At 33.1% G+C, this 12097-nt stretch overlaps 2 protein-coding genes across 4 annotated transcripts; both read right to left on the reverse strand.

The window, feature by feature from the left end:
• Positions 1-1063: 1063 nt before the first annotated feature.
• On the reverse strand, positions 1064-5009 carry LOC107885936 (phosphatidylinositol/phosphatidylcholine transfer protein SFH11). 3 transcript variants are annotated; one of them, XM_016809705.2, is made up of 7 exons: positions 4854-5009; positions 4348-4781; positions 4086-4240; positions 3323-3415; positions 2617-2873; positions 1801-2021; positions 1064-1655 (listed from the first exon to the last, which is right to left on the reverse strand). In XM_016809705.2, the coding sequence occupies exons 2-7, from the start codon at positions 4645-4647 to the stop codon at positions 1293-1295; spliced, it is 1389 nt and encodes a 462-aa protein (XP_016665194.1). In that variant the 5' UTR covers positions 4648-4781; positions 4854-5009; the 3' UTR covers positions 1064-1292. The 3 variants fall into 3 exon arrangements, with proteins under 3 accessions (XP_016665194.1, XP_040963405.1, XP_040963398.1); XM_041107471.1 differs by having other exon boundaries at positions 4348-4798; positions 4854-4908; XM_041107464.1 differs by having other exon boundaries at positions 4348-4908.
• A 2688-nt stretch (positions 5010-7697) lies between these two features.
• On the reverse strand, positions 7698-11349 carry LOC107885937 (ubiquitin-conjugating enzyme E2 7). The gene is made up of 6 exons (XM_041107474.1): positions 11180-11349; positions 10970-11072; positions 10477-10574; positions 10299-10399; positions 9140-9217; positions 7698-8002 (listed from the first exon to the last, which is right to left on the reverse strand). The coding sequence occupies exons 1-6, from the start codon at positions 11220-11222 to the stop codon at positions 7925-7927; spliced, it is 501 nt and encodes a 166-aa protein (XP_040963408.1). The 5' UTR covers positions 11223-11349; the 3' UTR covers positions 7698-7924.
• Positions 11350-12097: the final 748 nt, after the last annotated feature.

Genomic DNA, 12097 nt, shown 5'->3' on the forward strand with positions numbered 1-12097 from the left:
AGGGTGAAAAGAACCTCATCGGGAAATGAAATATAGCAGAAGACCGTAAACTCTCAATCACAGTATTTCATCAAGGTCTCTTCTATTTAATGTTAACTTTAATTTGTCTTAGATTACCCAATGTATCATTTTCTTTTTCTAAGATACGAGTTCTTTTACTAAAAAGTAATTATATTGAATTATAATTAAATTAGATTAAATTCTTAAATGAAAATTAAATATTTTTCAACACAACTTTTATCTACAAAACTCGAATTTAAGATCTTAAGGAATATCAAATTTTTTATTACTTGAGTTGTACAATGTATCATTATTCATCCACAAGATATCATTGTTGACTAAAGCAATTATAACTTATAAGTTCACATATAAATAGAAAAGCTAAAATATCAACTTTTTTTGTCTTATTTTATATTGTTTTAAGTTAATCTAGTTTTAGTTTTCTTTTTTTTTTCTTTTTATATACATTACCTTGGAAATTTTATCATGTATGATCCTTCAATCATTTTCGGCCCATTTTCTTCAGTACTACTAAATAACTATGTGGAACATATTGATAAATTTTAACCGTTGAAATTTATCATATAAAAACTATGAAATTGTGTGAAAATACTTCAATTTGATATTAATGCAATTGAATCCATCCTAGACTCGTCAGATGCCAGACAACTTTGGAACAACAGAGGAATTACCATACCAAGGCATCTGTCACATTCTTCACAATCTATTGTTCTCTTGCAAAGGCAAGCATATAAAAACAAATGGAACTCTTAAAATCAATGCTAATTCCAAGAGATCAGTGGCATAGAGCAAAAGAGAAAAAAATAAAGAAAAACAATGATGACATTTGTATACTGTACTCTGGCATATGAGATATATCATCACAAAGACAAATGCTTCATCTCTGTAATTATTTCCTGTATGACCAGCTTTAAGGATTTTTTTTATCGATTATAACCAAGCAATATTCATTAGTTTGTTGCCACATTCCATGCTATTATCAATACATATTATAGCAAAGGAGGCAATAAAAACCAATAAACCATATTATGGGTAGAAAGAATTAAGAATATGACAATAGCTTATTAACCTTATATAAAACTTCATATGGACAACGATATAGAGCTCCAATGATCACAAGAACCTAGTTTTCCTAATACAGCATCAAATTTCAGGCAGAAAATATATAAACACAATGGGGACAATGGACATATTCAAACTATCAAACCACTCAGAGGCTTGAACAAGAAAAGAACTGGATGGACTGTAATAGAAAGAGCACCACTTTCATCTTATTGAGATTGAAATTCAGGATCAGATAATCCTGCCATGACAGCTATAAGAACCCAAAACATAAGCAGACCTATTATGGCAGTTCTCAATACCTGGTCGTAGCTCCAACTCGGGTCAATATCATCCTGACAAATCAGATCAAGTTCAGATGTATCCTCACTGTCACTAACACCTTCATTTGTCTGTAACTTGTTCAACTGGTCCGTGTGTGGACGCTTCACATCCATACCAATATTTAAACATTTTGTGCATCTACAGTCTCCACCTAGATATGATGGGAGTGTCTGAAGATTCTCCAAGAGAATTTTGCGGTACATTTCTCCTCCAATTTTTAACTTTTTCCTTGTAGTTGGTTTCAAAACCTGAAAAAAGCCACAAATTGGTACACAAGAGAAAAAGAAGAGAACCGGACCCTCATCATATTTGAGGCCAAAAAAAAGAAGAAGAAGAAAAGAAATGCAATGAGATATAACACATTCATGTTTTAGTCAAAGGAGGAAAGTTAACCTGAATAAAAGTCTGAGCAATGACACGAACAACTGGAGGAAGCCGTATAACAAATAAACAGCCAAGACGGTTGGGGTAGTGGTCTTGCAAGAGGGAAGAACATGATCTCATTACTTGCATGGGAATTTTGAAAGGGGATAATCCTTCACAGTCCACTAATACTGTAACTTCAGGATTCTCTGGAATAACTAAATACATGATTCCGTACTCAACTTGAGATACTGCAGCAACAACCATTGCTCTTTATCATAACATCTTATACAGAACCAACTAAAAGGAAAAGAAAAGAATTGAGGCCAAAACATTGATTAATGACTTCAAAATTTAATCCATAGTGATGATAAGAAGATATGTTTTGTCTCGGATTGAGTTTCTTATAACAAGTGAAAGATAATAATTTTAGACTCCAGTATACATTTTGCCTACAAAAGTTAATTGAATTCCATAGATAAAATGCCCGTCCAGAAAAATAGATTCTTTTGGATAAAAATGTCATTTCTTTTGTTAAGGAAAAAGTCACTTGGCAAACCAAGAGGAAAGACAGCGCTGTAAGGGTATGAAAAAGCATCCATCTTGGTGGAAACAGGAAGTGGTACAGATGATCACAAGATTTCATTGATATCTTGTTGGATACTCCTGCTGGATATTTCAGAAGGAAAAATAATTCTTTGAAAGAGACTTTCCCCAACAACACTATCTACAACTCATTAAACAAAGGAATTAAATATTTGAAACCAATAACAGAGGAAGTCTCATTAAATTTCAAATGGCAGCAAAATGGAAACGTAAACAGCACTAAAGGGGCTAAAAACATACTGACTGCCTGAGCAAAACGAGGTCTGTCATGAGATGGCAAGCAGGAGCAAGCTAGCCCAAGCCGTACTATGAGACAAGGTCGGTGCATGAGATCATATCCATGCCAGAATACCATGTTCGCCCATGTCTCAAGCTCTTCTGGAGAAAGAATTCTATATGTCTCCCTCCATTTGATTGTCTTTTTAATTGATGATAGGAAAACTACAAAGTCACCATTTGCAGCTGTATAAAATCTACGTAGATCTTCATAATTGATTCTGCATAAACACTACTATGTCATGGTCTGCTGCAAGGAAGAAACAAAGCAATTCAAAAACGAATATGCATATGCCAAAACAAGGAACAAATCCCAGAAACACAGTTGGATGCCACCATGAAAAATTTGCAGTTAAAACTTCTATAGAGGAAGTTGACATTTGAGAGAGATGAAGAAAACTAAAGTTCATCATCAATTATTAGTAATGAATAAAAGGAGAGAGAGCAAACAACCGGATGATGAACTTTAACTCTAGTAAAGAAAGAAGTTTATCTCATTTCAATACGGGGTTCTAGCACTTGAATACACGAGGATTGCAAATTGATTAACCATTTTATTTCAGCAAGATCATTTATAGGGGGGAATTTGTAATGTGGTACATTTCTTGCAACCAAAAAAAACCAAATAAAATATACCATACATGCATTCATGTATAGAAATCATCATCACCTCTCTGGTAAACTAATTCCTTGATTTTCCAGCTCATTGTGGAGTTTATCCAACCAGCTTTCACACTCCAGATTTTGGGAAGCTTCATGATTACTGATTCAGCAGTTTACACAGACTTGAAGAGGTTAGTAAGCAAAGATCATTATTGTAGACATCCACAAGTTCCTAGGAGAAACAGTAACATATAAATGCACATAAACTTGTCACTTGCTAGTCAACTTGAACATCAAATTGCTTGAAACGTGCAAACCCATGATATTTAAGGGGGAAGCCTGGCCTAATCATATTCAACATGACAAGTTATGATTCTATTTGGTACTATTAGAACATAAGAAAATCAGAAAGATAGTCTCATGAGCAGAAAAATTAATCAGAATTGAAGAAGATAGATATGGATCGAATCTGAACTATGGAACCAATAAATGGTATAATATTAGTTACTAGCAATTCTTCATGTTTAGGAAAATTCCATGATCTATGTGTAGGCATGATAGAGTTTGCCTTTATAAATACTTCATTTTTAGGTGCAATCTAACCCAACTTATCACTCTGCAGCATCAGTCGATTACAAAGTCAATCGATGCTCCTAAGATCAGATTATGAGTGGACAGTTTTTTAAAGATTACTGAAGCTCCATTCCTATTTTAGATTGTGCCAGTGCAAAATTAGTGTCCATTCAAGATTGACACGCCAACACAAGAACATAAAAGCAACCCCCCCAAAAAAAAAAAAATCTTCTCATAGACTTCATTGCTTGAGTTACCTTGCATCCAAGGCCGTCTGCAAAGAGGGTTCCTCGGAATGCGATTCTGTATTCACCAGAGGACCACTTCTACGCACCGAGGCTTCGCCAACTAACTCTTCTTGATCAGAAAGCGATGTCGCGATTGAAAGCACCAATAGCGGCCTCGACAACATCTGGAACAAAGTCAATCATTTGTTAAGAATAAGACCTTTATCATAAATAATTCAACCTAGCAATTAACTGAAAAATGCAGATTTCTACAAAATTGTAAAGAACAAACCTGCATTCCTTTAACCAAACCCTTAAAGGGAACCCATTTCTGGACAAAGTTAAAGGGCGGATAGCAAATAACTTGCAGAGCCTGAAAACCGCGCCATAAAAAGGGACACTTGGCCTTTGAGACCCGCCTAACTGTTTCTAATGCAGCAACTTTGAGCAAAAATATCGCTACATGACCTGCTGCACCCTTAACATTTCTATGATTCCTTATCGCAGTTATCTGCCTAAAACTACTCCTGGGAAGTGCTTTAGGATTTGAAGAAACTACTAAATTTCCTTTATAGCCTTTTTTCTCTTCCATGGAAAATAAACACTTTTTTTTTCTTCCGGAGAAACCTATGAAAACTTCACATTCTCAATTAATTAGATCAAAACCAAAAGAGTAAGCTCTAACTATTCAAATCTCGCTGAACTTTATCCTAATAAAAAATCAACCTGCAAACAGATAGGATCTGAAATCAGGTATTAGCAAACAGATGGACATTAAAAGAGGGGGGGTGATATTACCTCAAAATCTCCATGAAATTTTGGTTTTTGGTGGATTTGGAGCTTAGGAGGTGATGCGACAGTTTTTCTGGTCTTTCACGGCAATTTATTTTTTTTACTTGTTTTAGGGTTAATTCACCAAATTTCCTCAAACTATTGCTCTTATTCTGAACTGGTTGCTAAACTTTGAAATGTTCTATTTGAATCCTCGAATTATCAATATTGTATCCATCATGTCCTTCCATAAGTGTAGAGATCAATTTAGGTGCTAAATACAATACAATAACAATCAAACCCTAACACTTTTTTTTTCAAGTCGTTTGCTTATTTTCTTTTATTTTGCCTAGCAATAGTATCGACCTTCAAACGGGCTATCACCTTCATGTTTTTCCCTCCCATCATCCTTCTATTTTTTTTCCATTCATTCAATATGATTTCTCTCTTTTCAGTTTGCAGATCTATTTTGTGAGTATCTTTGTTGTCTTCATAAGTTGTGATGGACAGATAATGGTGTTTGTCGTTGCTGAAACTCCACCAGTCACCAATAATTTTTTATTTCTTTCTGTTTTGAGAGGGTTTTGGAATAATAAATTATTTTACGAGTTGATTTGGACTCATGTTGTCTTAGGTTTTTTTTTTTTTGGTTTTCAATTATTTAATAAGTCTTCACTTTTAGTTGTTTTTGTCTGCTTTTGTAGCATGTTGATTTTAAGGACAATTTTGTCGTGGTTCTCTCCAATTTGGTGAATGCTCGGTTCTTTTGTCAAATATTGCCTATCGTTTTGGTCCATCCGAAGTTGATTTTATTATTGTATTAAGTGATTCTAATTACTTTAAATTTGTCGTGCTTGAGTTGTGACAAAGTCAATTGCCAATGTGTCATAATGTTTATTTGATATTAAGATTAAAGCTATTGTTGTGTTGATGGAGCTTATTCTTCAACTCCTACAAAGGCTGAGGGTTTTTTTTTTCCGTAAAATTATATGGACTCGTTCATTAAATGAACTAATAAATTTCTCTTTTAAAAAAATCGTTAAATGCTAGTTGTCAACCGATTTAGAGCATATTTAAAATATATGGATTAAATCACAAACAATTGTGCATCTAGTTTGAATATATTGTGTTACAAAACATAAATAGAGGGAGGATCCTAACGGGGGTTAGGGGGTTTGGCCCCTAAACTTTTGAAAAATTTTGATTTTTACCTTGAAATTTTTAGAAAATTTTAATTAGGCCTCCTCAAATTTTAAAAAATTACCATTATACATTTTAATTTATTTGACAATTTTAATTAAGCTATCTTAAAATATTTAAAAAATGTCATTAATCTCATTAGAAAACCCCTATTTTTTTTAAAATGTTCCCATTGGACTCCTAAAATTTTTGATTTTTTTTACCGGACCCTCCAAACTTAATCTTAGGACCTGTCATTACAGATAATTTTAATAAAATTTAGAAAAGCTATTTTTATTTTTTACTATGTTGATCTAAGTTATCCAAACAATAGTCATACACAATGTGTTTTATTTTTCACATCAAACTTGAGTGAAAAAATTAATGTTAATATTCAATTTAATGGTTAAGCTGAGAGAAAGAGTTTATTGATATCATATGAATATTTTGATGACTTCAATTAGAATATGTTGAAGTTTGAGAGCAATTTAAAATTTTAAATCATGGTTTAAGGATCTCTAGTGGAATTAATCCTTTATTTATTACAGCGAATTATGGAGTTTGGGCGGGGGGGGTCACTGCACGTGATTATTAGGCCAACGACAGCTCAATTGTGCGACACGTGTACGGTATTTACGTAAAGAAAGATATCTAAGTCAAACGGGGAGCTGAGCGGTTCATTAATTCACGGACCTAATTACGAGTCTAGCTGCTAAGTCGACGGGTGTGTCTTGCTCGGTCTTGTTGGAACTTGGAACCGGATGGATCGAATAAATCAGTTTCTCAATGGACGGTTTGGAATCACTGAAAAATTGAAAATCGAATTAAAAATTAATTGTTGAACTAAATTATTTTTTTAAATTAATTTTAATGATTTATTTAATTATTGTTTGATCAACAGTCAAATTTTTTAAAATATTAACTTTACTCATTTTATTATTTGAAAGGGAACTAAACTAAATATATCTGAAATTAAATCAAAATTAATCTAGATACAACGTACCTAAACATTTGCACATGATAAGTTGTAATGCCAAAGGTTCATTAATAAAATCATTGTAAATAAGATCATTTGAATATCTTATGATACAATTATATAAATTAATATCATTTTTAAAATTTGAAAGCCATTAATTCTGTTGGCCCAAAAAAGAGAAAGGGCCAATCAAACAATCAATGTAGAGTCAAGGTTGGTACAGATGAAGGAGACTTTGACAAGCTCTCTTCTTGAACACCTCTATCAAGCGTGATTTACACCGTCAAACTCAAACCCAGACCTCAAAATTTGAGTCCATCTCAACATCAGCCACCAAGACCATAAAACCAACAACAATAAAAAAATGACCGGACCCACATGACAGGAATCTGAAGCCTCAATTCCGAACTCAAAATGACAGAAATCGGAAACAACGCAAACCTGAAACCGTTTGATCAGAGATGTTCTAAAACCAACTTGACCCAAGTCTAATTCGCACCCATCTAAGAACAACGGTTGGAAGTACACATCCAACTCAAGCTTGAAGAGATAAATTAAAATACAATGGTGGAGTTTATTGATCTAAAAAGGTAGTAATAAGATCAATGAAATCATCAAAGACCAGACAAATTGTCCACCCAAGGAAGAGGCACCTGACAAATGACCATTTCATGATAAAAAAGCGGGACTCAACAAGAACAATTGCCAACAAACACTTACCAAAAAACGCTTTTGAATACCGGGAAACTGTTTTCAGAGTAATTACATTACTCCAGTCAAAACCAAAACAAAAAAAGGGAGAGTTTTTAAGTAGAGTGTTGAGATTTTCATATGGCATTCTACAAGGACACTTGCAGTGTTATCGACCAAAGCTCCCCACACAATCAATTGAAGGCATTCCCTGGGTACTCAAATATTGTTGAGAAGAAGCAGCGGCAATGGATCATAACATTTCTTGGGACCGTCTCACGCAGCGGCTAACCTTCCTCTTGAATTCATCTCTTGTCTCTCTCCATTCTTTCTGCAAATACACACACAAAAAATAAAAATAAAAATAAAGGAATGTTGATTGTATGAAAAAGAAAAATCATAGTTTTGATTCTTTGGTCCGTCAAAAATAGTAAGACATCAATGTCAAAAATGTTTTAAATTCGATCAAACTATAGTTTGTCACTCTACCATGATGAAATTTGAGATTTAATCATTCTACTTTAATTTAGCATAATTGGATCCCGTCCAAATTGATAATAGTTACGGTTGCCTTTGGCATGAAAAATGGAAAGAAGACAAATTAGTTTATTTTAGTAAAATTTATAATTAGAACAATTTATTTAGCAAGTGTTTTATTGCAATTAAAAGTCCTTAAATTATAGTTTCTGATCCAACATGAATAAAACCCTATATACCTTCTATTCAAGAGAACAATTATTAGTAAAAAAATAAGACAGTTATTTTAATTTAGGTTTAAGACTCTCTTCCTAATGAGTTCGGGAACTTTGGGAACTCCCTTCGAAGAATTTAAGGTTATGAGCTCCAATCGATTAGTTCCATACGGACCATAACAATATAATTGTGTTCATAACTGTTAATTGATATAACAGTGTTGATAATGTTAACAGACTCGTGGAAATTCCCTGTCACTACTTTAACTGCAACAGTGAATAGCTTTATCAAATTGGAGGTACTAATAATATTATAAAAGTAGAAAGACCAAATTATGCCAAATTAGAGTGAAAAATCCCAAATTCCAGCATAGTAAAGGGGCTAAAACATAATTAAACCTTTTGAATTCACTACCTCACATGTGAAATCCTATCATAGAATATGATGCTAGCCACCACAGATGTGATAAGGGAACGCAAACCATAGATGAAGACTTATTGAGATGAAAGCACTAGTGCATGTTAGAACACCATACAATCTGAATGCTCATTTTAATTGACAATTAGCTGACATGAGCTTAATCCAATAAGCTTTTAAAGAAAGTTTCATCATACTAGCCCCTTAGGACATATGTTAGTTTGTATCAAACATTATGCAGAAATTAATTAGCCATACTGAATGTAATGAGGTGACCACCAGAATATCTAATAAGAAACAATAAATTAAAGAACAAAGAAGCAACGAAAAGGAAACATATGAATCAAGAATCACTTACTGCAGCTTCAACATTCGCAGGGGATTCATCGTTAGGGCTGGAAAGCATTGATATGATACTCAAAACAATACTTTCAACCTGCCAAATAGCAAGAATATACATTTGTTAATGCACTACCAATAACGTAGGGCAAAAAATGAGGGAAAAACAATAGTGAGGAGCACGTTGAGAAAACATTTCAAACTAATGAATACAACACTTCAAATCTCCACATCATAAACAGATAACAAAAGGCTTTAAGACCATAATCAAACCATGAAAGCTGATAACCACAAGACAAAGCAATGCACCTTAGAAAAAACATTTGGATCAATAATGAGATGAAAGAATAGGAAATAACAATAGAGACTAAATTGTTTTATAACTTGAAACTTTTGATGGTTCCTCCACTAAACCGAGTCTATCTGAAACCGATTAAGTTTCTGTACATGAACTTTTTACTCTGTTTCATCCAAATTTAAGCTACCGACATGACTTACAATTTATATTCGTGTTCTCTTTCCTTCTTATATTGTTTTTCCTTCCAGATATCTTTTACCTTTAACATTGGTCTTCATTTGTTTCATTCATGTTATTATCTTTTTCGGTCCACACATCACATGATCAGTCCATTCTATGTCATACTTATTTTTATCAATAATTCTTTTTAACTGATATAATCACCATCCTTTGAAAGAAGAATTGTCTCTCGAGTCACTCACATTTATCCAACACCAAATTAATTTTACACCTCTAACTCTCAATCACCTGATAAACTTAAGCAATCAAAATTAATCATCTACCATCTTCTTTAATTCACCCATCCAAGTTGAGAGGTATCTTACAGTCATAAAACATTCTGACCACATTCCTACAAAAAATATCCCCTTCAATCCTTAGTTCTAGTAAGAATAAATCATTGAATATTAGCATTCAGATTCATATAAATTTTGGTTTCTAATCACATGCATATCTCTTACTATTTCCAGGAAATATAAGAGCTGTTTCCTATCTTCATTTGTTGTCTGAAAAAAGAATACTACTTGATTGCAATCAAGTATAACTCTGAGAAAATCTGAAATCTACCGCACCATGAATGCAAATGTTATTAGCACTTGAACAGGCACAAAAAAAAAAAAAGAAAAAAAAAAGACAAACAAATGACACTTCATAAACATACTGTATGGACTGGCATCCAGCGCTCACTTGCAAGCTCATAGCCATTTGGATCATCGCCCGGAGGATGAAGAATTGATATGCAAACACGCCCATCAGGATAAACTGCAACACACATAAAGATGGGTTTAGTTCTTGCATCACATAAAGGCAAGTGAGAAGTTGAAGAAACAAAGGTATACCATTAGGATGCCAAATCTCTGATGTAAATTTGACTGTTGGAGGGCTGTTTGGATAATTTGGTGGAAAACTCATGATAGCATTGAAAAATCCCCCTTCACTGAAATTAGAACATTTACGTTAAGGAACTCTAAAAGTAAACATAAATTAGAAATATATATATTCCCCAGATGAGAGATTAACAAAGAAATTATTCCCAGAGCAGCATACACCATAAGCAATTCCACGAGAACTCAATTCAAAATCAAGATTACTCGAGAGTAGCAAACCAAATGGTTGAGTAAGCTACAAAGCAAAGATTACTCAATCTAATACCAACATTACTAAAGAACAACAAAAAACCATAACATCAGTTCATGATCCAATGTCAAGAAACAAAACCCACATCGAGAATCCATAATAAACACTAAATTTCAATTCAAGAAACAAACTTTACCACCCAACCACCTCCCCCTCCCCCCCCCCCAAAAAAAAGAAAAAGAAAAAAGAACTTACTAAAGAGTATCAGGAGGTCCAATAATTGTTACACTCCATTCAAAGATATTGTTCTCATCGACCAATCCAGCCGAGAACCCATCAACCGGATTCTTACAAAGATCTGCAAAAGAAAAGATCAATAAAAAACCCGATTCAAACCAAACCCCAAAAAAAGATTCATATCGAGAATCGCTAAATTGAAAACGATCGAAGAAGAAAAAGAACTACCTTTGAGCTGTTTTTGAAGGAGGAGGCTGGCTTGAGATGCCATGTAAAAGATGAGAGAGAGAGAGAGAGAGAGAGAGCGAGAGAGCTGAGAAAAAGCTCTGGGATTTCAGGAGAGGAAAAATAAAAGAAAATTTATAAGCAGGCACTCCGTTTTACTTTATAGATAGAGTGAATTAGCCGATAGTGGACTTAAATATTGTGCAAAGTTGAGATAGGATTAGGTACGGTTCGATTTGTTTCTACATTCGTTTTACCACGAATTGGGAGTTGCCACGCAAGAGTTAAAGAGTTGGAATAATAGTAAAAATTGGAAATTTGATTTTTTTTCTGGTAAACTACACAAATCTTCGCTCAACTATGTTGGGTTGCTGTGGTGATATTTGATTTCGTTCCCCTGATAATAGAAATTCTTTTCTAAGCAGTACGATAATACATTTAATTTTTAATACTTATATATTTTATCAATTTAATTAATAATGTATTAAAAATTATAGCTAAATTTAATGAAAATAGAATCTAAAATTTAAATGAAAAAATAAAATAAAATCTCTTGCAAATAAAATAGGAATGAACAATGCGGATGAGTTGACAATGAATTCCAAGCCAAAGCGACTAATCCGATTTATTTTTCATATTCATAAGAGTTTGTCTATGTTTATGCTTTACGAATATAATATTTTTTAGGCATTTTTAATAACATCAAGTGCTATTCTTATTTTGATATTTCTAATTTTTAAAATTTTAACCTCGGATTTAGAAAAAAACTTTCTAATTATAAATTAGATATAAAAACACTGTACGATACTTGATTACAATTTCAAATACAATAATTTCAATTTAACAACATTACTTCTCCCAACACTAATCGAAATGTTGATTTCTAAGAATTATGTATTTCCTAAATGACTTTAGAATAAA

Source organism: Gossypium hirsutum, chromosome A03 (assembly GCF_007990345.1).
Source record: "Gossypium hirsutum isolate 1008001.06 chromosome A03, Gossypium_hirsutum_v2.1, whole genome shotgun sequence".
Lineage (NCBI taxonomy): Eukaryota > Viridiplantae > Streptophyta > Magnoliopsida > Malvales > Malvaceae > Gossypium > Gossypium hirsutum.

Excerpts from the sequence above, each read along its gene's own strand:
- LOC107885936 (XM_016809705.2), bottom strand. The coding sequence starts at position 4,647 with ATGGAAGAGAAAAAAGGCTATAAAGGAAATTTAGTAGTTTCTTCAAAT. Across the intron at positions 2,022-2,616 it reads TCGTTTTGCTCAGGCAGTCA|TATCTCAAGTTGAGTACGGA; the intron begins GTATGTTTTTAG and ends TTGTTGCTGCAG. Across the intron at positions 1,656-1,800 it reads TTGCTCAGACTTTTATTCAG|GTTTTGAAACCAACTACAAG; the intron begins GTTAACTTTCCT and ends GGCTTTTTTCAG.
- LOC107885937 (XM_041107474.1), bottom strand. The coding sequence starts at position 11,222 with ATGGCATCTCAAGCCAGCCTCCTCCTTCAAAAACAGCTCAAAG. Across the intron at positions 10,575-10,969 it reads GGACCTCCTGATACTCTTTA|TGAAGGGGGATTTTTCAATG; the intron begins GTAAGTTCTTTT and ends TTCTAATTTCAG. Across the intron at positions 10,400-10,476 it reads AGAGATTTGGCATCCTAATG|TTTATCCTGATGGGCGTGTT; the intron begins GTATACCTTTGT and ends TGTGTGTTGCAG.